This window comes from Toxorhynchites rutilus, chromosome 3 (assembly GCF_029784135.1).
Source record: "Toxorhynchites rutilus septentrionalis strain SRP chromosome 3, ASM2978413v1, whole genome shotgun sequence".
Taxonomy (NCBI): domain Eukaryota; kingdom Metazoa; phylum Arthropoda; class Insecta; order Diptera; family Culicidae; genus Toxorhynchites; species Toxorhynchites rutilus.
In genome coordinates, this window is record NC_073746.1 from 165512950 (window position 1) to 165540167 (window position 27218).

At 36.9% G+C, this 27218-nt stretch overlaps 1 protein-coding gene across 8 annotated transcripts in view; it reads left to right on the plus strand.

Moving 5' to 3' along the window:
- LOC129779428 (putative uncharacterized protein DDB_G0279653) overlaps window positions 1-27218 on the plus strand; it is a 202902-nt gene that overhangs the window by 59573 nt on the left and 116111 nt on the right. For 5 of the 8 annotated variants that reach the window (XM_055786898.1, XM_055786904.1, XM_055786905.1 and 2 more), the window contains exon 2: window positions 2166-3813. In XM_055786898.1, coding sequence (XP_055642873.1) covers window positions 3708-3813 — 106 coding nt within the window. In that variant the 5' untranslated portion in view covers window positions 2166-3707. The remainder of the gene's footprint in view (window positions 1-2165; window positions 3814-27218) is intronic. The other 3 variants (XM_055786901.1, XM_055786902.1, XM_055786903.1) reach the window with 3 other exon arrangements.

Below are 27218 nucleotides of genomic sequence, written 5' to 3' on the forward strand. Positions count from 1 at the left end.
TCTGCTCTTGTAGGGGTCCCTTTTGTGGCTTTAACCCTGTAAAAATATACCACAGCAACTAAACCTCATCATTGCGAAACGTTATGTGTTTCATACTACGTTTTTGTATGCATGAGAAAATTTAAATTACTGCTCTAGGCGAATAGGTCTATCATATATTTCGTACATGTACCTTAGGGTGTCAATGAATGTATGGGAAAAACTCGACCCTTAAATTTCAAAAAGTTATCCTATACAAAATGTTCACCACCTCGAAAAAACACCCTATGCCAAATTTCAGCTCAATCGGACATAAGGGAGAGTGAAACGTCGAGATCTAGTATCATCTCGAAAAAAAAATTGTCAAAAATCGGCACTCTGGGACTTTTTTTTTCGGAATACGAAACGGAAGGTATGATTTTGAGTGCCAATAAAATTAATTATCTCGATTTTTCACTCGGAACTTGCTACGAAATGTTGATTTTCACGATAATACAACCCTATGCAAAATATTAGCTCACTCGGACTTCATTTACTGGTGTCGCAGACGTTAAAATTTGAGTTTTTTGAAACCAAAAAAATAACCGGACATCGGGGTTTTTAGAAAAAAAAATTTGATGCCAAGTGTCTTAAAGTTGCATGACACGTCGAAACTTACAGTTATCTAAAATTTTTTTTTTCAAAAATCGATTTTTCAGGCGGAAAAACAAGCAAGCGCCAAAAAAAACTTTTTTTTTTGACAAAAAAAAAATCGAGTTAACTGTAAAACCTCGATTTTCGGTGATTTTTCGTTTTTCAAATAAACTCAAATTTTAACGTTTGTAACACCCGTAAATAAAGTCCGAATGAGCTAATGTTTTGCATAGGATATATTATCGTGCAAATCAACATTTCGTAGCAAGTTCCGAATGAAAAATCGAGATAACTAATTTTATTGGCACCCTAAACCATACTTTTCGTTTCGTATTCCGAAAAAACTAAGTCCCAGAGTGACGATTTTTGACAAAAAATTTTTTTTCGAGATGACACTAGATCTCTACGTTTCATGTAATTTTAAGACATTTGGCATAAATTTTTTTTTCGAAAACCCCGAACATTTTTTATGGGGTAACTTTTTGAAATTGACCATGACCATTTTCGTTGGCACCCTATTCTGCCGTTCTACGCATAGTTGTCCCATGTTCCAAAATCAGCAACTGAGAAAAACGCTTTCAAAGTTTTCTAGCATATTTGTCTACCAGAAGCTTAAGGCATTTCGGTTTAGCAATACACTGGGTTTTTTGTATGCAGAATTTTGAATAATTTTGGATAATGTTACAATCAGAATTTTGGATAATGTTACAATCAGTAACAGTGTTTTGGAATCGATACCAGGTGAGACACCAGATTCCAGGCCAGAAAAATTGCATTGAGACCATTTCGAATTCTGCATGAATCTTTTCACTGTTGTTCGAACATTTTCAAACGCTTTCGATGCTTGGTCAAAGAAAATCCGTCTTTGATGGTCTGTGTTGCTCTTTCAAGCTCCTCCTTCTTCCAACGTTGTTTGTCCGTTCTTTTTTTTGTTATTCCGCGACATCTGGAATCAATCAGACCAAAGAAAAGCTTCAATCCTGTATGACCAATTCACCCCACAGTAACATGTTCATGTCACCCCACACAACATGCAAAAATTAAAATGCAATAAATTTCATTCGTTGTTATCAAACTTACAGTTTCGCTGCATCAAATTGTTCCTCCTCTGTAGGCGAACAAAGCATTACTGCACAACGAAAAGTTTGTTTAATCAGCGGAAAAAACCTTAAAACCACGATAGAAAAATTCTGTGCTTGCTATGCTCATGCTACCGTTTCCCTCTACCTGCGAAATTTTACCAAAGTTTTATTCGTTAGGTACATGCGTTTTAACAATAGAAGGAGATGACATTATAAAACATCCAAGTTGAGTCGTACTTTTTGAGATATAGGGGTGGTCCAAATCACCCCGTGTTACCCTACTATTTTACCACTATGCCGTCACTTCCTCTATGTGTTTTAGATACTGCACAGCAGACCCATCTGTAGACAACAATTCCTTGCAATGTTCTCAATTTTCTAGGAAACAACAGACTTATTGAAAACCGTATGCATCATCATCAACTGATTCCGCAATTAATTTCTTTTTTTTTTTCATTTTTCCCATTGCAGTGTGTGTTATAATTAAAATGTCAATATCCAGTTGACATGACGAGCTACGATCATCATCAGCGACTATATCTTTCGGTCTGGCGAGTGCGCGAGCATCCGCATTTAACATTAGCAACAGCGGCGGCAATAGCAGAGCAATATATAGTAGCAGCAGCAGCATCATCGAAACAAGTTTTCGAACGAGACTTCGTCGCAAACTAGGTCTTTCGGGTCAGCCACTAGTAGAGTAGGTAGTGGTTGTGTTGTGTAATAGCACAAAACAACAGAACCTGGAATCAAGTTCCAACTTGCCTTCCGAGGGATCGAACACACTTCCAGAAGCTTTCGGAGAACAAAGAAACCACCCGGGAGGGAGAGAAGGAAAATAATAAAAATAATTGTGCGAGAAGTGTTGGGTAGAGTGGTCGGTGGTGGTGGTGGTAGTGGTCAGCGGTCAGAGAGCGGTGAGAGAGAGCGCGTGTAGTGAGTGGTGCGCGGTAGCAGCAACAACGACACGGCCGCTGTTGGCGATGTGTTGGAATCTACACAGCGGCTGCATCAGCCTTCGTGTATGGTGTGAGTGAACAGCGTGTTGCACTCCTTGATCATATAGCCCCCTATCCGACGACGGGTGTCTCTCCGTGAGGTTGTATGCGGCGCAGCGAAAATTCGTGAGGCGAGCCTACCCGCAGCTCGAAACGAAGCAAAAGGTAGTGTTGTGCACCGATAGTTGTTGAAAGGAGAGAAAAACCGGTGGCTCAGTTCAGTGTAATCCGGCGTGGAGGAAGGGTATAATGATTGCAATTATTAATTCGTTTCAGCGGTATTAGTGGAATTAGAGAAACTTCTATGTTATTAAGAAACACCGTCGAGGTGAAAAAGATGTTCTATTGTGGTTATACTGAGCGAAGGGAATATAATCGCAGTGAGGTGAACAAGTGCCACGAGAAGTGATTCGATTATTGAGAGGTTGTGTTCCCTTCAACGAAAAAAAAGCCCAGAGGCAGGAAGTATTCAATCTTAGGGTGAACATGGTTCCAATCGGGTAAAACCAAATCGAGTGAGGGAAGAAGAATCCTTTCCGTTCCTTGATGTGAGCTGTGGCGTTTCTGTACCGTGTGTTCAAATATAACAAAACTGTGCGTTCAAAACATGTTTCACTAATGGAAGCAAGTGGTAGATGCTTTTCGAGGATTAGTACCAATCGTGATACAACAATCAACGCATCTATCCTACCGTTTGATACATCTGCAGTGATCACAGCCGCTTTCTTCCAAATTTTGCATGGTGACGACAAGCGGTGTAGTGGATGCGTTTGTGCCATTGCCAGTGAGGAAGGCAATAATCCCGAAAAGTGTGCCGGTCAAGAAGATTCGTTTGGTGGTTCTTTCCCATAGTGATCGCGAAAAGAAGTAGTGCGTAAGCAGTCCTCGTTTCCGTCCTCGTGATAGAGTTTCGTTTTCGGGAAGTGGAAAACGCAGCAGAGCTTGGGTGGAATAAAGTTTGTGCTTCAAAATAGAGAGCTCCAAGCGCATCTTCACATTTCGGAAGCTGCGGGTGTCTATGGCAAATACCCTATCGACGACCAAAATGACCAATCCAATACGAGGACTAGTGAGCAAGCGGAGGATTCGCTACACCCAGGATGGATTCGATCTGGATCTCACATGTGAGTTTGTTATGATATAGTAATCTAGTATTATCACGGATCATTTACATTCCGGAGGTCAACCAGGGTGTCGATTATTTTGAATAACCTTGAAAATCAAGAAATTCAAACAATGTCAGGGAAAATCAGGGAATGTTAGGGAATTTCATCACCAATCTGGAAGAAAAGAATGTCCGCCAATTATAATTTTGATTATTGCAGTAATTAGAAAATTGATACCAAAAAAGATGTATTTGGCTATCAATTCCTTTCCTTTTTTTGTTTCGGAAACTATCGATAAATTCATGCTTGAAAATCATACTGTCAACGATCCTGTGGCGCCTGGAAACAGTTATGTGTCACAAATAACTCCGCACTGCTGAAAGAGGCATGGTTGTATTGAGAAGAATGTTTTATGACAGCCAGAAAGCTGAGAAGGTCTAACTGGGGCGTAATAATATGAGCTTTATGATGATGTTTGGCTTTGTCTCATATTCTGAGTCTGAGCTCGATAAAACCTTACCAGCTATACTGCCCATGTTTGTACAGGAGACGTAAGTGACAAAATGAACAAAATCGACTTTTTCACCATTATGCATTCTACGCAATGTAATACGTTTGCTCAACATGCAAACAAACATTTTTTGTTCGAAAAAATTTGAGCAATTTTGAAAAAACGTTTCCGAAAAACACAAAAACAGTTTGTCCGCATAACAGACGTAGTTCAATACAGCTTTCATACATCGTTTGAAAATCAGCAATTGTCAGTATTATGTGCTATAAGCTAAATTTTCATTTGAACCACATTCTTTGTAGAGTCCAAACATACCTGTCACGATAGTGTCTTATTACTTAGTGTTTCCTAAGAAACCATTGAAACGCTGCCTATATAATTACTATTTTCTGTGCACTGCATTGCGATGAACAAAGAGAAGCAATTGTGTGTTTTAATGTTATAATTATCTAAATTTCTGCATTTGAATCTTCAAGTAGATGATGAAACAATCAGATCAGTAGTAAAATTAAAATAATATTGGTTCTTAGCATTATAACTCCTCGGATTCGACATCGAATTATTCCACATACTCAGCATTTACTCATACCGTTGGTGTAAGTCACTCTACCATCTTTATGCGATTGGTCGTGATATCGGTAAATATTTTGCTAAAAATACCAACATTGATTGATTGTCCGCATAAATAGACGCAAGCGTTTTCCAAACGGAAAAAAAATGTTTTAATCCGCAAAATCTCCTAGGCCCTCGTTTTGCCGATAATATCCCTCAACTGAACAGATTACACAGTATACAGTATAGACGAACTTCATGCCAACTCGACTGGCCGTTGGCAGCACCATATCAGATAGCAGTGAAACGTTGTGGGTGTAAAGACATGGGTCATTTAAGCAACTTTGCATACTTGAAATATCCGAAAAATAATTAGACTATTTTTGGGAAAAGCGAAATTTTTCTTCTTAATTTCATACAAAAATTTATAATTTAAAAACTATGATTCCTACAAAATTCTTGTCAGAGGATGAAGTGTAGAAAATTGTTCAAATTTTCACAAAAAAGGGGCTGTCCACATGCCACGTGGACAACTTTAGAAGGGGTAGGGGTTACGAGAATGTCCACGCTTGCCCACTGTGAAGGAGGATAATTAAAAGTTTTTTTAAGTTTTAAGATTAAAAGTTTTTAGAACTCCCAGGTTTTGCAAACATGAAGCACGGAAAACAGTTTTTTTTTAATGGTGCACAGACCGTATCTCTGGATAAGTGTACCTAGTAACGAAGACAATCTTCGTTGAAATGTAATATTTTCTGGAATACACTTCTATTATTGGGTTGTCCGGTAAGTTTGTGCCACTATTGATGATAATCAAATCGAGACGCAGATCAAGAATAATCCTCAGTACACGACTCAAGAAATAGCAGACTCATTACAAATATTTATAGTTATCGCAATGTATGGTTCTACACTATTTGCCGGGATACACGGTTTATGAATGCAACGAAAACTCGCAGCCAATGCCAATGCCAATGAGCTTTCGAACTAGGTTTCCGACTTTAGGGGCAGAGGAATAGAAATTTACTACGGGGATGTATCTCCCGCCTTAAAACCTTGAGAATACTGAGAGTAGTGATCAATTGAACTTCCAGCACCATGTAGACGAGGTGATGAAAACTGTTCCGATCATTTTTTTTTAAACCATTACCAAACCTCACCGGAGTAATAACCGAATGATAATGGGTAGTCAAAATTCTAACTGACGTGCCTGGCCAGAGATAAATTTCAATGCGGATTATCTTTGACCTACCACTATCAATACCAGCAGTCTCGGTATGCACTGAAGTAGGGGAACCTCCGTTTGACATCTCCGCGGACGCGGTGAAAATCTCCAGAACTGCAAGCTTTCTCGCCAAAACCAGCGAAGGTGAGGAGACGCACCTGACTGTCTTAACAAGAAATCTTACAATTAGTGACACAATGCAACCTCCCACCGATGGCTAAACAACTTTTGTTTGGAGCCAATGGATGATGCTGGTGGTCCGGGTGAAAAATACCACCAGGAACAACTGAGGAGAGCTTAGTGGGCCTGAAGCAAACTTTGTCGAATTTATCTCACGGAAATACCACGAAAATTGACCGTTGAAGCGACTTGGAGTGGTCCGGAAAATCAAAGGCTCCATAATCATGATCGAAGACGTGAAAGCGATGAGGGAGTAGCGAATCCTGCTCAGACTAAGACCGGCCACTGCAAAATATCACATAACTTCAACAAGAGATTCTTTCACCTCTTTGCGATCTGTGCGAGAACCGCTATTCGGTCGAACACATCGTTTGTGTTTGCCTGAAATACGAGAACCTCCGGAACATTTACGGGATCGGCGGAAGTATTTGTGGTCATCCTTGAAGATAAGCCTTTATGAAATGCTACATTGCTTTGTTTTCCAAAAGATGCCAACTGGTATTCTAAATTTTAAATGAGAAATTGTGATTCAATGATCCTTGTTTATTCCCTCCGTGATTCACCAGCATTTACCTGGGTTTTTGGTAATCGGACATCTTCGCCAAATGACCAGAAAAAAGAGCTCAATGTGTAAATGTGTTGAAATTCTCGTGATATAAAAATTTTAAACTGTTTATCCGTATCTGTATGTAAAACCAAGTAAACACACCTTGTGGCCAGTGCTGCCACATTTTCATCTGTACCAGAGGGGTTAAAAATCTTTCTCATCTGTACTTTTTCGTCCAAAAATCTGTACCATCGAAAATATTCGTTGTAGAAATTTAGCATGAAAAAATACTCATTTATTTATTGCAAATACTACAATTACAATTGCAAGTCCTTCGTGTGTTTTATAATGCTTATACATAGTTTTTTTGAATCTAGATTGCGTACTATCATGAATAAAAATTAAAAAAAAATCGCTATATAATCGATACTGCGGCGTAAAAATCGTCATGTACCTTAATTACAGGGAAACTTCGATATAACGTACCCTCGTTATAACGTACCCTCGATATAACGTCACTCGATATAACGTACACATTTCCAAAGTGTAAAGGAAAAAAAAATTCATTATTTTTTTCCTGATAGAACAATGAATTATCTGTATTGTGATGCTAAAACAAGTTTTGTACCTTCAATCAATCCCGAAATACAGCTGGTTTTGTGATTCCGGATTCTAAATGAATCAAGCTTTAATCAACAGTGCGAAGGGAAACATCATGAGAAAGGCTGGCTTCGTCTTCTGATTGAAGTTATTCATTAACTTTACTAAAACAGCAACACAATAATGTATTATAGACTACGTTTGTGAGTACTTTATTATGCTTCGATATAACGTACAATTCGATACAACGTACAATTTTGAAAGTGAAATGTACGTTATATCGAAGTTTACCTGTATTGCTTTGTTCGAATGTAAGAAATTACACACGCGGAAAAAATCTGTACCAATCTGTACTATTTGACGAAAATCTGTACTCTGTACCGTAGAATCTGTACCAAAAATGAAGAAAAATTCTATACCTTTCCAGATAAATCTGTACATGTGGCAACACTGCTTGTGGCACTTATTAGGTCGTTTTTACTGAGACGAACCAGTTTAGCTGAATAAGAGAGGATAGCTTAAAGTCTCAAAAAATAAAGAATAAAAAACGTAATATAACGTAATAACTACGTCAATGGGATTTGGAAGAAACTAAACAGCTATACAAATAACGTCACGGGAAATGTTGGGAAACAAATTAAGGACAAACCGTTACTATTTATAAAGCTGACATTTCTATAAATGTTCAGCCATAGAAAAGAAAATAGGAACAAATTTAAAATGAAATTGAAGCGCAATTCAATTATTTTATATGTTTTCACAAAATGGAGAAATGTCCACGTGGACAACAGGGGGAGGGGTACAGATAAAGTCCACGCTTGTCCACGGAGGGGGAGGGGGGTGTCTAAAATTGTGCTTTTTCTGTCCACGTGGTATATGGACAGCCCCAAAATACCAAATTTTTTTGGAAAAAAATTTTGCTGACAAAAAAGTTATTTTAAAAATTATAATTTATTTTTCTCAAAAACGTATTTTTTTAAAATTCCCAAAAATATATATATATATATGAATAGCCATTACAATTTCCAACAAGTCGTCCATACATCGGAAGATGGGCACTTTTACAGGGAAAAAGTTTTTCGAACAACAACTTTTTCATGTTTTCTTTGAAAAAAATACAACTTTTCCTAATTTTGTTTATAGTCAAGATAGCGATATAGTGTATTCGGCAAAGTTTTAGACCTTGTTGAAATAAAAATTTTTGTCATCATCAACTTTCTATCTGTTATAGTTTTTGGAATATAAGTCATTTTTGTATGAAGAAAAAAAATAAGGTTTTGCTCGTAACATTTTTGTGTGTGAATTCCCACGTTTGACATGTTCTTGACATATTTTCAAATAGAGAAAAGTTAGCAGTGCATGTAAATTGCGATAATTTATACATAAAAATGTTACGAATTAAACATTAATAGAATTTTTTCAAAGAAAAAAATTAAAAAGTTGTTGTTCGAAAAACTTTTTCCATGTAATGTGCCCATCGTCCGATGTATGGATAACTTGTTGGAAATTCTAAGGGCTATTTATATCTATTTTTTCAGAATTTTAAAAGCATATGTTTTCGAAAAAAATGAATTTCAATTTTCAATATATTTTTTTTTCAATGAAAATTTTTTCCAGAAAATTCTTTGATAATTTTTAATGGAAACCTGATTAATTTCCTTCATTTCATTCTCTGACCATCTTTTTGTAGATGTTATAGCTTTTTTATAGTTATGGATTTTTCGAAAAAAAAATTAAAAAACTCAAAATTTAAAAAAAAAATATCAGACCTACAAAATTTTAGTCAAAGAATGTAGGAAATTATTTTGGTTTTCATTAAAAATTATCAAAAAAAATTCATTGAAAAAAAATAATTTTGAAAATTAAAATTAATTTTTCTCGAAAACATATGCTTTCGAAATTTTGAAAGAAATAGATATAAATAGCCCTTCAAATTTCCCGTAAGTTTTCCATACATCGGGCGATGGGCACATTTACATGGAAAAAGTTTTTCGAACAACAACTTTTGCATGTTTTTCTTTGAAAAAATGCTGTTAATGTTCAATTCGTAACATTTTTTTATATAAATTATCGCATTTTGAATGCTCTGCTAACTTTTCTCTATTTAGAAACATGTCAAGAACATGTCAAACGTGAGAATTTACACACAAGAATGTTACGAGCAAAACATATTTTTTTTCGGAGTCTTCAGACAAAAATGACATATATTCCAGAAACTATAAAAGATAGAAAGTTGACGTCTTCGACAAAAGTTTATATTTTAACAAGATCTAAAACTATGTCGAATACACTATATTGCTATCTTGACTTTAGACAAAATTAGGATAAATTGTTTTTTTTTCAAAGAAAACATGAAAAAGTTGTTGTTCGAAAAACTTTTTCCCTGTAAAAGTGCCCATCTTCCGATGTATGGACGAATTGATGGAAATTGTAATGGCTATTCATATATATATTTTTGGGAATTTAAAAAAATACGTTTTTGAGACAAATGAATTTTAATTTTTAAAATAACTTTTTTGCCAGTAAATTTTTTTTCTGAAATTTTTTGTGAAAATTTTAACAATTTCCTACATTTCATCCTTTGCCAAGAGTTTTGTAGATATCATAGTTTTTAAGTTATGTATTTTTGTAAAAAAAAATTTAAAAAATAGTCTTTTTCCAAAATGTAGTCTAATTTTTTTGCTAATATTTCAAATATGCAAAGTTGCTTTAATGACCCATGTCTTTACACCCACAAAGTTTCACTACTATCTGAGATGGCATGAAATTCATCATATTGATTGTGGCTATTTTTGAAAAATTTCATTATTAAACTCTTTGATCGGAATGATTTGGTATCCCTGGAATGGACCGTTCAGTTTGATTGTTGGGTATTGCTTGTTCACTCCACGAGCGATGCAAACGAGGATGGTGGCAGAATGGTGGCTAACCGTTAGATGATGCATCTCACGATACAAGTCACTAAAGTGGAAGATGAAATGCTGAAAACTGCGTTCTGTGACCCTGGAAGAGATGGCTCCTGCATTGTGTATGGTTAAAAAATAATGAAAAGTGCTTATGGAGGGTAATGAATAGCTTTGCCGTGGTCATTTTCACTTAAAATCAATTATATACGAAGTTGAATGCGTCTGTCTGAATTTCAATTGGACAAATAATACAACAACATTCACAGTTCAAATCGAAAGATCCGTTCTCGAAAGATGCGCAAACAACAAATTGGCGATTGATTTTAACATTTGAAGATTAAAATGATTAGTTTCAGCTTTGAAGCTTTTTGCAAAATTGCTACCAGATAGTGCTAGGCGTCGTGCACAAATTGCGTAACGCTAAAAATCCGGATTTTGAACCCCCCCCCCCTACGTTACGCAATTTCCTATCTGTAATACACAGAAAGTAACACAACTTCGACCCCCCTCCCCCCCTTATCGCGTTACGTAATTTGTGCACGACGCCTTACACTTACGCCTTTTGCAATGCATGATCGGTTATTGTGATGTTATTTCGCCAAGCATGTCGAATCATATTCGAGATCGGAACCGATTATACACAGACTCGATTATATAAGGTTTGAGAAAAAAATTCTTTTGACACTTCAAATATGACTTATTTTAAGAAGAATTGGCTATTTGAAGTACAGTAGAGTAAAAGTCGTTATTTTTGAAGATTCTAAATGAAAGCTCACCAGGAATTGTTTTAAATGGTGTTGCAGCGAAATTTCTAAAAATGATAGGTTAGAGAGCGGCTAGAGAGCGGTTAGAGAGCCTCCATTCAATTGATAGAAACAGTTAAGTCTATCATGCATTTTTGCGAGAAAATTGATGATAACACCTTAAAAACGCTAACTTATAGATGTTTCACAACTGTATTCTGTCCTAATTTTCCTCAGTTAATTTCAAGCTGAAGAAAATGAACATTAGGGTTTAAATTTCAGTGAACCACTTATTCACCATAGAATATTCTTCAAATATTTTCTTCCGGGCATATAATAACCATGAATGAACAATGAAATGAAAACCAGGTTCTTGGCACGCATCAAGGACTGCGCATCTTTCTTTTCTAGTGAGGACAGATTTCTAGTTGGACAGATTTTTGTTATGGGTAGGTGTCGCAGTATGGATCAATGAAAATTGTATTATATTTTCGCATCTCGCCGATTGTCTCAAGTTTCTATGGTATGCGCTGATCATCAATCTTTTTACGGAAAACTCGCGCGCTGAAACGAAGACTGTATGATAACAATGAATGAGTGACTTGGTTATGTCAGGGTTTTCAATTACACACACGACAGTGATCCGATTGTGGGTTACGGTGATTCATATGAGTTTCCCACTCGATCCGAGGATACCAATTTGAGGTCCTCCAGCGATTAATAAAGAGGAGATTAATACCCAGGCGGTCAGGATTTACAGAGAGCAGTACATTAATTTCTCCATGTGAGGTTCGCGGACTAAAGTACCAGATAAATTAGCTCCTTGCCATTGAAAAATACGATTGACATCAGATTTTGTTGGCTTTCCTTACAGTGAAAATCGAGACTATGTTCTCAATTTCCGATCGGCTGACAAAAATTGTATCAATTAATTTCGCTTATGACTGGATAGTTCCAAAGATTATCCAGTTACACAAGCGAAGTGAATATGAAAATTGCAAACAACAGCCGATGGGAGTTGGTTGTGGGGGCGAAACGGAACTGACCTTGGCATTTGATGAGGGGACAGCGACATGACAGACGCTTGATTGATGCGTCATCTTTCGGGAGCTTCAGACACAGATACTAGTGGGACAAAAAATATAAGAATCTGCCGCAAAACAAACGCCAAAGCAAGTTATGGGTGTTTTATTACGGGTTAATGTCCTCCGTATGCATTCAATAAATTCAGCGGGTGCGGGTAAAGAGCAATGATGGAGCACATTAGCTCATACGCGCTGACGATGCAATTTAAATCGTATTGTCGACTCCCACAACTCAACTGAAAAACTTGTTGCAATTGCAACGAATGATTGACATGATTAATTATCTCAATGATTTTGTTGTTACTGGAAAAAATAGTAATTACATGCATTTGATTTTTTCATTATCACTATTTTGTTTGTATACTGGGATCAATGTTTATATTCCTTCACTAGCTGACCCGGCGAATTTCGGGTCGCCCAATTTTTGATTGATTTTCTAATTGGCTCTTTATAATTTCCTATCATTATAAATTATCTAGTACTTCTACCAAGACATTATAAAATAAATTATTTTCAGACTCAATTATTGTTCAATATTCTTCCATCACTTGCAACAGGTTTCTCCATTACATGGTATACACACTTGATACGGAAAAGTAGATTTTCCTTCATAATTTTTATTTTCCAAACGCGTTACTCCATCTGAGAATCCATTGCCATTATCGCTATTATTTTTTCAACGTGACGCAATATGAGACTGACGCTTCCCAGAGTTCAGATTTAGGCAAATAAAAAAAAACAGAAAACGATGTGTGGCATCTGCCTCGAGAAACATTCATACCACTCGGTAATTCTTGTTTTACTCGTAGCAAACTCTCAAAATGTACCAGTTAGGCGCCTAACTTTCTTTGAAATGTTGAATAACATTTTTCGCAAATTCATCAGTCTATTTCTACTCAAGAAAATCTTAAAGAATGGTGTTCAAGACAAGACCGCATGGTTAACGTATAGAAATTGGAAAAAATAGAGTCTTCAGTACCAATACTTGATAGAACTGACAAGAACCGATAAATTAATGCTTGGACTGTGGAGCGCACGTGAATGCATCGCAGAGCAATGAAAAACCAATTAGTGTAAACTGTCTAATTAACTCTCAGCATTAACATGTACTGTTGATTGCTCGTTCTCTAGAGCGACAACACAAAACATTTCCAATCCAAATTGTTCCGTCAATTCTCGATTTGAGATTTGAGAAAACAAAAAAGTTAAAAAAAAAAGTCAAAATTGCAATGAGGTGCAATATCTTTCATTCACATCACACTTTCTACCCTTACGTTCTCAGACTTCGCGTCGGGCAAAGGCCCGTGTGTGGATGTTGGCTGTTCGCTGGCAATAGCAGGATTAGAATTAAATTGGAGACGAAATTATTTGTATACGTACTAGAGAGCCAATGTACAGTCAAAGGAAAAAGAGTGACTTTCGCATTCTCGAATGGGACTTCCTGCAAAATTTTGATTTGCGCGAAAATTTTCTCTATGCGAAATTTCAGCTAAAACGGACTTTATTTATTAGTGTCGCAAAGACGTCAAAGTTTGAGTTTTTTCAAGATTTTCCAAATCATTCGCTATCCAACTCTTGACGAGTAAAGTTCAGTTTCGTTATTGTGCGTTGCCACTTTTACTATTATGCGATTGGTATAGTGTACGAGTGAAGGTCATTGCTGTCCGCTTTCGAATTGACCTTTTGTGAAGTGGAACAAAGGAAGCAGCGCTCTTGCAGTTTGCAGCCCTTGGCGGCTGTTGAACATTGGCATAACGGGATCGCCACCGTGTGGCTGTCGTTAACGGGAATTATCATCACGTGACCGTGTGAGCTATTCTTGCACTATTGTGTTGATCCATAGCGCGTAGCCTCTGTCTCTCCCTGGTTAGGGCAGTAGAGCGCAGTATCGGAACAACTTTTATATTAAGGTACACATATTTAATATTAATATTATTGTTCAACTCATATGTTCATTGCTTAATATTATCATCATAATTTTTTGTTTGTTTGTTTTGTTATTTTTTTTTTTGAGATTATTGTTAAAATCAATAATAGATTAGAAATAAGACAAAAAATTTTGTAAAATGGAGAATAGTGGAAGATCTCCAGAGATGGAGATCTCCGATAATGAATCCCATTCAAGATCTGGGAAAAAACATAAACGAGTCCCTCAAAAAGAAGATAATTCTTCTGGGGACGAATCTGCTCATCCTTCCAAGCCCCCCTCTAAGAAAATAGCAAGCCTCCCTTCTGAACCCACTGTTACTTCCACTCCCCCTCTCCCATCATCGATTTTGCTTCCCCCTTCTGATGTTTCCGATCCAACCCAATCCTCGTCCTCGTCCTCGTCCTCGTCTTCTCCCTCTGTTGTCTCCGCTCCACGTGTCAGAGTTTATCCAGAAGATGCACCTGGAAATGGCCCTTGGGTTGTTTTCCTCCGGCCAAAACCAAAAGGAAAAAGCCTTAACGTGATTCAGATCATGAAAGATCTGGCCAGATACACTTCTGTATCTGAAATTCGCAGGGTTAGACCGAACAAATTGCGGGTTGTCGTGAATGAACGGAAACACGCAAACGAGATTGTTGCTGACCAACACTTCACTCTCGAATATAGAACATTTATACCCTCCCATAACGTAGAAATTGAGGGGGTGATAACTGAAACGGGTCTGACGAGCGAACAAATAAAAAAAGAAGGAAAAGGCAAGTTCAAGAAGCTTCCCTCAATGGAAGTAAAGATCTTGGACTGTCGCCAACTCGGGAAACTCTCCCATGATGGGGACCAAACTAAATTTACGCCGTCAGACTCGTTTCGAGTCACCTTTGCTGGTGCCGCCCTCCCTGACTACGTTATGGTGGACAAATTGAGACTACCTGTGCGACTCTTCGTGCCAAAGCCCATGACTTGCAACAAATGCAAGTCAGTTGGTCACACTTCAGATTATTGTGCCAACAAGGAGCGCTGTGCCACTTGCGGAGAGCAACATGAGGGGAAATCCTGCAGTGCGACTGAGCATAAGTGTCCATATTGCGGAGGATCCCCACACGCGCTCTCAGCTTGTGAAACTTACAAGAGTCGCTGGGAGAAACAGAAGCGCTCTTTAAAGGAACGCTCGAAGCGCACTTTTGCGGATATTTTAAAGGGCGCTTCTCCACTGGCCCAACAACAACAACAACCAATCTCAACACACAATATCTTTTCCACGTTGCCAGTTGATGAAATGGAAGCGGACACAGCTAGCGGGGGCACACCGTTTATTTTCAAAGGGAATCCCCGGCGCAAAAATGTGACCACTCCCAAAGTTCAAGAACAAGTCCCTCCGGTGATGCCCACTGTTAGCTTGCCCAAAAAATCGATTGCAGCGGATAAGCAAAATCAGGTCCCTCCTGGCCTCCGTGGTAATAGTTCACCTTCGAACAACCCAGCACTCGAGGGGACATCAAAAACCCCAACTGTCCCTGTTTTTCCGTCCAGCTCAACTTCCCAATCGGGATTTATAAAGTTGTCTGACCTTTTGGATCAAATCTTCAAGTGTTTTAATGTTTCCGACTCCATCAGAACCCTTGTCATCTCAATGCTTCCAGTATTAAAGACAATTTTGCAGCAATTGATGCAAACATGGCGCCTCCTTGCAATGATTATCTCTCTTGATGTCTAATTTAGATAGAGAGGTCGGAGATATGACTGTTTTTCAGTGGAATTGTCGTAGTCTTATCCCTAAATTGGATACATTCAAATTTTTAATTCATAACTTCAATTGTGATGTTTTTGCTCTGTCCGAAACTTGGCTTTCTTCGCGAGATGATATCTCTTTCCACGATTTTAATATTATACGCTTGGACCGTGATGATAGATACGGAGGGGTGCTTTTGGGGATCAATAAGTGCCACTCATTTTTTCGAATTGACCTTCCACCTATTGGAGGGATCGAAGCTGTTGCTTGTCATGCAAACATCAGAGGCAAAGACCTCTGTGTTGTCAGCTTGTATTGGCCTCCGAGGGCTGCGGTTAGCCGCAAACAACTTGATGACATGTGCTCACTCCTTCCTGAGCCTCGATTGATCTTGGGAGACTTCAACTCTCATGGAACTGCCTGGGGGGAACAGTACGACGACAATCGTTCATTGTTGATATATGACCTTTGTAACAACTTCAATATGACCGTTTTGAACACTGGGGAAACAACACGTGTGCCTAAACCTCCTGCTAACCCAAGTGCTCTTGACCTCTCGCTTTGCTCGAATTCACTATCGTTAGATTGCAAGTGGAATGTAATCCAGGACCCCAACGGTAGTGATCACTTGCCAATCAAAATTTCCATCACCATTGGGTCGAATTCTTCTGAATCTATAAACATGGCATATGACCTCACAAGACACATTGACTGGAAAAAATATGCGGACGCGATTGCTCTAGCCATCAATTCCAGAGATGGTTTACCTCCATTGGAGGAGTATAACTTCCTTTCTCGTTTGATCTATGACAGCGCGGTTCGCGCTCAAACGAAACCCATCCCAGGTTCCACTATTAGTCGAAGGCCTCCCAACCCATGGTGAGATAGCCAATGTTCCAAGCTTTTTGTAGAAAAATCGAATGCATTTAAAGCTTTTCGGAAACGTGGGACCCCTGAAAATTTCCCTTGTATTTATCCCTTGAGAACCAGTTCAAAGATTTGATCAAAGGGAAAAAACGTGCTTATTGGCAAAATTTCGTGGGAGGTTTGTCACGAGAAACGTCAATGAAAAAATTATGGAAAGTGCCTCGAAACATGAGAAATCGCTCTTCAACGAATGAAAGCGAAGAATATTCACATCGATGGATTTTTAATTTTGCACGGAAGGTTTGTCCTGATTCCGCTCCTGTGCAAAAAAATTGTTCGAGATATACCACAAGATAGGTGCGATCTTGATTCCGAGTTTTCAATGGTAGAATTCTCTCTTGCTCTCCTTTCTTGTGACAATTCTGCTCCAGGATCGGATAGAATTAAGTTCAACTTGCTGAAAGATCTCCCTGATGTGGCGAAACATCGCTTGTTGAACTTATTCAATCGGTTTCTGGAGCATAATATTGTTCCAGATGATTGGAGACAAGTACGAGTTATAGCTATTCAAAAACCCGGAAAACCCGCGTCCGACTTCAATTCCTACCGCCCAATAGCAATGCTGTCTTGTATACGGAAATTGTTGGAGAAAACGATCTTGTTTCGCCTTGATCGATGGGTTGAAACGAATGGCCTACTCTCAGATACACAATATGGGTTCCGCAGGGGCAAGGGGACGAATGATTGTCTTGCGTTGCTTTCTTCAGAAATTCAAATGGCTTACGCCGAAAAAAAAAACAAATGGCTTCAGTATTCTTGGACATAAAGGGGGCCTTTGATTCTGTTTCAATAGAGGTTTTGTCAGACAAATTACACTCTCGGGGTCTGCCGCCTCTATTGAATAATATGTTATATAACTTGCTTTGTGAGAAACATTTGAACTTTTCTCACGGAGATTCGGCAGTAAGTCGGTTCTCTTACATGGGTCTCCCCCAGGGCTCATGTTTAAGCCCCCTTTTGTACAACTTCTATGTAAGCGACATCGACAATTGCCTTACACAAAATTGCTGCCTAAGACAACTTGCAGATGATGGAGTGGTGTCTGTCGTAGGATCAAACGAATCCGACCTGCAAGGACCCTTACAAGATACTTTGAACAATTTTTCAACCTGGGCCATTGGGCTAGGGATCGAATTCTCCACGGAGAAAACAGAGATGGTGGTTTTTTCTAGGAAGCATAGACCAGCAAAACCAAAGCTTCAACTTTTGGGTAAACCGATCACTCATGCTATGTCATTCAAGTATCTTGGGGTCTGGTTCGACTCCAAATGTACTTGGGGGGCCCATATTAGGTATCTGAGTAAAAAATGTCAACAAAGAATAAACTTTCTCCGTACAATTACCGGCACCTGGTGGGGAGCCCATCCCGAAGATCTTATTATGTTGTATCGAACAACTATTCTCTCAGTGATGGAGTATGGCAGTTTCTGTTTTCAATCAGCTGCCAAAACACACCTCATTAAACTCGAGCGAATTCAGTATCTTTGTCTCCGTATTGCGTTGGGATGTATGCCCTCAACGCATACCATGAGTCTCGAGGTTTTGGCAGGCCTACTCCCACTAAAAGATCGCTTCAATTTATTATCTCTTCGGTTCCTCATCCGGTGTAAGGTTATGAATCCATTGGTGATCGGAAATTTTGAGCAATTGATCGAGCTAAATTTTCATTCTAGATTCATGAGTTAATATCATGAATTCACCTCTATGCAGGTTGTTCCTTCTTCGTATATTCCCAACCCTGTTTGTTTTCCTGACTACATCAATTCCTCTGTACATTTCGATCTGTTCATGAAGGAGAAAATCCATGAAAATCCAGATTATCTTAGATTGGGGTTCGTTCCTACAATCTTCAATGCAAAGTATGGGCGTATCAATTGTGATAATATATATTTTACTGATGGGTCCTCTATGAATGAGTCCACAGGATTTGGAGTGTTCAACGTATTTTTTAGCACCTCACACAGTCTTCAGAATCCTTGCTCGGTATATATTGCTGAATTGGCAGCGATATACTGGGCGCTGGACAGCGTCGCCTCACGACCTGTTGAACACTATTACATTGTAACGGATAGTCTTAGCTCTGTCGAAGCTATCCGTTTAGTGAGGCCGGAAAAGCACTCGCCGTACTTCCTTGAGAGAATACGAGAAATTTTGAGTGCTTTATCCAGACGCTGTTATGTCATTACCTTTGTCCTTCACATTGCTCAATTCCGGGTAATGAGAGGGCTGACTCATTGGCAAAGGTAGGTGCAATTGAAGGCGATATTTATCAGCGTCAAATCGCCTTCAATGAATTTTATTCTTTAGTTCGCAAAAATACCATCGCAAACTGGCAGCGTAAGTGGAACGAAGATGAATTGGGCCGGTGGTTTCACTCGATTATCCCTAAGGTTAGCCTCAAACCGTGGTTCAAAAGTCTAGACTTGAGTCGGGACTTTATCCGCACCTTCTCCCGACTCATGTCCAATCACTGTTCGTTAGATGCACTACTCTTTCGTTTCAATCTTGCCAGCAGCAATCTCTGCGTTTGTGGCCAAGGTTATCACGACATCGAGCACATTGTTTGGTCGTGCGAGGTGTATCTGGTCGCCAGATCGAATTTAGAAAACTCCCTTCGGGCCCGAGGAAGACAGCCCAATGTGCCGGTGAGAGATGTGTTGGCTCGGTTAGACCTTGATTACATGTCCCATATATATGTTTTCCTTAAAGCTATAGATCTTCGTGTGTGATTGTCCCTACATCCTAATACCCTCCTTTCCTTCCTTTGCGGGTAATTCGTCCCCTTGCTATAAATAGTAGAATAAGTTGAAATGTAAATAAACTATAGATATACGAATAGATTTAAGAATTGAGTGCTTATCAACATTGTTACAATTTCCTTATATCCCATCCTTCTCCTAAAAATATGTCACCCTTCTAAACTCGAGTACACCGCGAGTAATCGGTTTTCCACCTTACTAACCATAGATGTAAGAAAATTGTTTCTATATATATATAGTTTTAAAAATATATTTAAGAATTCGGCTCCTTTAAACTTAAGTAACTGAGCCTGTAAAAATAAACGAATTAAAAAAAAAAAAAAAGATTTTCCAATAAAAAAGTTGATGCAAAAAAAATGTCTTGAAATTGCATGAAAGGAGGAGGTTTACTGTTATCTCGGAAAAAATATGTTCGTTTATTTGTTTGTTTATTTGTTTAAATATAACTTTCATCTCTCAACATCGTCTTAATGAATAAAAACTTGCAAAATAGTCGAACAAAACATTGAAACATAACATTAAACACATCGGGACTCTCAATTCGGTTTCTGAAGCGTAGTGATGATTCTTCAAAGTCAAAAAACTGCTCTACGGACGAGAAGATTCTGATCATTTTAACCGTAAATCTCGAGGTTTCATGTAATTTGGCATAATTTTTTTTTAAATCCTGATTTCATGATTCCATTTTCTTTGGGTGATTTTTCAATTTTCAAAAAAAACTCAATCTTTGACGTCTTTGTGACACTAGTAAATAAAATCTGGTTGAGCTGAAATTTTTCATAGGGTACTTTTTCGCGTGAATCAACATTTTGAAAGAAGTTCTGTTTGGAAATTCGAGATGACCATTTTTATTGGCACTCTAATACAAACCTATAATTCCTTGCTGCTTTTCTTCACCGAATCAGATTTGCACTATGCTTGCTTCGTGCATATTCTAAGAATGCATTTTGAGGCGAAAAATTTTGCACGCTCAAAACGGTAGCATTATAGAAACTGAGGTTGGCATTGGGGAACACAACATTTATAGAGCTCTTGCTGCCAGTCGACGACATGCATGAATCGCTGATCAATCACGACTGAGATATAAACGCTCGGAACCTATGTCGGTGAAGATACCAATAAAAAGATACCGATATCTTCTAATTACAACTGACATTTTTTGTAGCCGATGGAATGACAGTTTTATCATTCGAATTAGAAGCACACCATCCTACGAGAATACTCTGAGATGGTGGAGTCTTGGAATTGACTCATCTGGTCATGGGAACCATTTCAAATTTCAAGAAATTTACGAAAATGGACAAGTCCGAAGGCTAATATTTCAAGACAGGGCCTGGCCGGGTAAGGGTGTAGAAAGTGCCCCCAAACCAAACCACCAGCTGTATGGCAAATATTGTATAGGATATTAAATAAGAAATTTTGGCGGTTTATTTGTACCCCTATATGGTTTAACATAGGATCTATAGTGAAAAACTTACTTTTTCGTTTTTTTCACGCCATCCTCAAAAGCTTCGAGATAAAAATTTGTAAAAAATACTGAATGTGCATCTTACTACGGTGTATCAAGAAAAAATATGAAAAAAAACAATTTCATCAAAAAATGAAGTACAAAAAAAAAATTGAGATTTTCAATTTTTTTTGGATTTAGAGATTCAGTACTGCGCTAATTTATATTTAAATGTGTTCCTACGGCTTTTCTAGATATGTGTGATTTTTTATAGATATTTTCAGTGTTCAAAGTGCGCAGTTCAAAAAAATATTTTTTTTATAATTCCAAAGGGTCTGGCTTGGTAAGGGAGTAAAAAGTCCCCCAAACCAAATCACCAGCTGTATGGAAAATATTGTATAGGGTACTAAATAAAACATTTTGACAGTAATACCATACATTTGAGTCCTTATATGGTAGATCTATGGTGAAAATTGCATAGATTTTTTTATAACTTTTCGTTTTTTTTTTCACGCCATTCTCAATAGCCTTGAGACAAAAATATGAAATAATGCTGAAAGTACATCTTGCTAGGGTGTATCGATAAATACCTTCAAACTATTTTTTTCATCAAAAAATCTAATAATAAAAAAATTTAAACACGCGATACAAAAAAATGTTATATATTTTCTGGCATTTCGAAATTTTGAAAAAAAAATATATATAACTTTGAGACCCACTTCTGTTCTAATTTTTATCTAAATGCGTTCGTATGTATCTTATTTTCTACATGTGGCGTAATTTTTTCCTGAATTTTTAAGAGCATTGCGAGACACAAAAATAATTCTCTTCATCGTATGCATTATTGTTTTCATTTTCTTGAAATCAATTATTTTATTGTATTCGTGGTTTTCAATTGTAAGATTAAAATAAAAAAAATTATAATTTAGATTTTTTCAAGTGTTCTTCTCATTAATCCGAATGATCTTTCCACAAGGACTTTATTTTTTCTCACAAAGCTCTATCGTACTGCTGACTCCTATGAATTGTGTAAACATCTAAATCCAATGTTAAGATAATCTCATATATTTTAAGATACGAGAAAAAAATTGTACAGCGCAATGCTCTAAATATACCGACAAAGTTCAGACATATGAAAAACAAAATTTAAAAAATATTAGAGCAGTAATGGGTTTCTAAATTCATAATAAATTAAAAATGCCCAAAGGCCAAAAAACAATTTTTTTTTCGCGCAATTCTCTTAAAAATTCAAGAAAAAATTACGCTACATGTGGAAAAAAACAACACATACGAACGCATTCAAATAAAAATTAGAGTAAAATTGGGTCTCAGAGTAATTTTTTTTTCAAAATTTCGAAATGCCTGAAAATATATATAATTTGTTTTGTACCGCGAGAAACACTTTAATAATTCTGAAAAAATCACATATACGTAAAATAGACGGAGGAAGAAGTTTGAATACAAACTAGAGTAGTACCGAATCTCAAAATGAAAAAAAAATTAAAATAAAAATTAAAATTTAAATTATGTTTAGTGTTTGATTTTCTAAAGAAAAAAAGGCGCACTTTTCACCATATATCCTATAATGTACCATATAAGGACTCAAATATATGGTACTACTGCCAAAATGTTTTATTTTTAGCACCCTATACAATATTTTCCATACAGCTGGTGATTTTGTTTGGGGGCATTTTTTACTCTCTTACCATGCCAGACTCTTCGGAAATATAAAAAAAAAATTTTGTACCGCGCAGCACTGAAAAAAATCGGAACAAAATCACACATATCTAGAAAAGCCGTAGGAACACATATAAATATGAATCAGAGTAGTACTGAATCTCTAAATAAAAAAAAATCAATATTTCAATATAGTTTTTAGTACTCAAATTTTTGATGAATTTTGATGATACGGTGTATAACGTAGTAAGATGCACATTCAGTTTTTTTTTTTCAAATTTTTAGCTCGAAGCTTTTGAGGATGGCGTGAAATAAACGAAAAAGTACGGTTTTCACTATAGATCCTATGTCAAACCACATAGGGGTTCAAATAAACCGTCAAAATTTCTTATTTAATATCCTATACAATATTTGCCATACAGCTAGTGATTTGGTTTGGGGACACTTTTTACTCCCTTACCCGGCCAGGCCCTTCATAACAACATTTAAAAAAAAAGTAAAATGTTAATTTCGGCGCTTGCGTCACTATGCGAAATTACGGCAGTCATGGGAAGACTCGTGTGTCTAATCCAAATGAAAAAAAAAAACAGTTGATGGTGTAGAACCTGCTCGGGCGTAGTGTTTTATAAATATTGTCCCGAACATTGACAACATTACTACTTTCGTATATTAGCACTAGTTTAAATCGTCTCCTACAATGGTTCCCCAATAATTAACACTGGTAAAATGGGAAAATTCGGAAAATTCAATTATCATATATTCTACAATTACATAGTGACAAGCGTTATTAGTCCATTCGATGTTTGCGCTAACGAAATTGATCTTTGTTCGAAAGTGGAAATGGATTTTAATGTGATAAAGCGCACTCCTACATATTTACCTATCTATATAAATAAAAATAGATCGCCGAATGTGTTGATAAGAGCAAAATTCCAGGAAGTAATTGTCCGATTTAGAGCTGTCTTTATTCTATCATATTTTCTGTATCAAACATTTATTCCATGTAACGGAGTAACATGTTACTTGCTAGTGGTTGAAAAATCTCGAACGATAAATATATCTGAAAATAATCTGATATCATAATGACGAGTTCTTGTAGAAGTACTAGGAAATTTATAGTAAAAGTTAATTTTAAAAGGTAGATTAGAAGATCAATTTATGCGATTGGACCCGTGAAAGTGCGCTCAGTAAGAAAACGTGAATTTTATAACGAAAAATAGATTTTTGGCGGGACGAAGCTTGCCGGGTGAGCTAGTTATACATAAAAATAGCATTCTCTCCTTCGTTGCCTCGTTGTCCGGGACATTTTTTGTAGAGAGTGGTAATAACTTTATAGCCAGGTGATGTATATCAAGTACCCTATGGCCATGAGTCCTCTCTTGGGAAGTTTGTGTAGCTGCTGTAGTGAACTGGTTTCATTGGGTGTTAAGTTCTGCTTATTTTTCGGAAAGGGAAAGGAGAATGGGCAAGTGCATTGGAGGAAGTGAAGCAGAATTCTTTGGAAGACATACATATATTAAGATCGCGACTTCACAAGCTTATCTGATATGCGTGAGTATACCCTTTCGAACATCTAGTTCAGCAGCCAGTTAAATTCTTTAATTGCATTTTATACATTACCAAACAACATGCTCTATATCATGATATCCTGGACCAACATTACATAAATTGTTAAAAACAAGACCTACACGATAAACCGTGAACTGAGCACGAATTGATTGGACAACATTCAATACAACAACTGATAAAAGCTTATTATTGGCAATATAATACGCATCAGTTAACATTGTGAACTAACGCCCAAATGAAGGCAAAAAGAATGCTCGTTGTGTCAGGGAGGAACGCGAGTGGTTGGTGCAATCGAAAAAAACATACCCATTTTAATCGTCAAATTGTTTGACTTTTTTACTATGTTTTCTGTTCGTGTTTCGAACAAAAAATGCTGGGTAAAAATTTCCTGTCTAATGGTATACAACACAACATACGTCGCAATAACGATTTTGAGTAATATGCGTTTAAAAAATCTTAATGAATCGTTACATTTTTCGTAGAGTTATCCCCCTATATAGAAATCAAAGACATAGTCCGATGTCAAAAATAGATTGTTCCGTTATGATTTTAAGAAGAATAGCAATTTTTCCCTGTATTATAGTGACATTCAACGCTTCTGGCTGGTTCGTCACATTACTTCCATTTTTGGAAGAATGGGAGTCAGAATTAAACTCGTAACCTTCTGCGGGAGGGATACGGAAGTTACCACTACGCCAGATCGCTTCCTCGAGGATAGAAATAATTTAATTACTCTTAATTCATATATTTTGGGGACTTTGTCGTAGTCTTGAAGGCTACGAATTGAAAATTTTCATATTAAATTTCAGTCTCAATATATGCTGTTGGCTGCTCGCTGTCTAGAGTAAAACTAAGAAATAAATCACAGAGTAAGAGTACTCATTCCTTCGTCTGCTCGCTGCTACGTTACTCGCTCGTTTTTGACACCACAATCGGGAAAGTACAGATTGATTGCACCAATCGACCAATCAGAGCGCGGAATGTTCGCTTAAATAATGTTTGACATTTCTGTATTGTATTGTTTGACGTAGGATCTATAGTGAAAAACGTAGTTTTTCGTTCATTTAACGCCATTCTCAAAAGCTTCGAGATAAAAGTTTGAAAAAAAATACTGAATGTGCTACGGTGTATCAATAATTATCAAAAAAATATTGAAATTTAAAAAAAATGGGATTTACAGATTCAGTACTACTCTAACTCATATTTAAATGTGTTCCTACGGCTTTTTTAGATATGTGTGATTTTTTTCAGTGTTGCGTGGTACACAATTTTTTTTTTATATTCCCAAAGAGTTTGGCTGGGTAAGGGAGTAAAAAGTGTCTCAAACCAAATCACCAGGTGTAGAGAAAATATTGTATAGAGTACTAAATAAAACATTTAGGCAGTAGTACAATATATTTGAGTCCTTATATGGTACACCATAGGATCTATGGTGAAAAATGCACCTTTTGCTTTTTTTCACGCCATTCTCAATATTTTTGAGACAAAAATAAGAAAAAGTACTGAATGTACAACTTACTAAGGTGTGTGTATCGATCAATATTTTCAAACAATTTCTTCATCAAAAAATCAAATATTAAAAAAAAATTAAAATAATGTTTATTTTTATTTTAAATTAAATTTTAATTTTTTTTATTCTGAGATTCAGTTTTACTCTAGTTTGTATACAAATTTCTTCCTACGTCTATTTCAGGTATATGTGATTTTTTTCTGAATTTTTAGAGTGTTTTCCGCGGTACAAATAAAATTATAAATATATTCAGGCATTTCGAAATATTGAAAGAAATATAAAAACCAAAATTTGGCCTTTGGGCATTTTTATTTTATTTTGAATTTAGATACCCAGTACTGCTCTGATATTTATTTAAATTTTGTTTTTGACGTGGGACTACGCGTATATGGGGGGTAAAATGAAAACCTAAACACAGAACATGCAGGAAAAAACATTTTTTACTGGATCGGAAAGATGTTTGCATCAATTGATAGGAAATATTTCTACGCTTCTATCGCGATTATTAAAATGTTATTTTTCATTAGATAAACAATTGAATAACTGTAAAATGTTAAGCGTTATCTAAACGCCCAAACTACCTCGTTTTGATTGGCCCGATTTACGGTTTCCTCAACACAACCATCAAAACCAAGCAGCATTAGAGAAATCGGCATTGCAAATACTTTAAAGTCGGGGGTATTTTTGTTCCGACTGAAATGTGATTCCCTAACACAGACTTCAAATCCATGAAGCGTGGGGAAACTGGCATTACGAATACATGCATGACGGGGCCATTTCTTTTCCTACTAAATTGTGTTTCCCCAACACAAACTTCAAAACCAAGGTGTCAGGGGAAATTGACATTGCAAATTCATGCAGATCGGCGGTATTTTTCTTCCGACTGAAATGTGTTTCCCTAACACAGACTTTATATCCAAGGAGCGTGGGGAAATTGGTATTGCGAATACATTGCGGGAACTTTTTTGTTCCGACTGAAATGTGTTTGCCTAACACAGACTTCAAAGCCAAAAGTCATCATACCAAACGTAAAAGGACTGTCATTGAATTTATTTGTAATGAAGAACATAATCTATCACAATGCGGAAATTATCCTTATATGTCATTATACAATCTTTTTACTCACAAAGCAAATATATTGAATTCAATCGAATTCGGAAAATGTTTCATTTGTGGAGGCGATCATCCATACCTCTAACGCTAAAGGTCCAGAGTTCAATTCTCACTCCCGACATTCTTCCAAAAAATGGAAGTAAAAGTGACGAACCAGCTAAAATGTGCTGAAAGTCACTATAATAGAGAAAAAAATTGTTTCATCCAATCAAAAATTTAATCAATACAAACAAATGATTGCTAAGCTAAGGTAGTCCCACGTCAACCATGCGGTTATATCATAGACATAACCAACCCATTTTTTATATGTCGAAATTTCGTCGGTATATTTAGAACATTGCGCTGTACAAAGATTTTTTTCTCATATTTTGAAATATATGAGATTATTTTTACATCGGATTTAGATGGTTTACCAAATT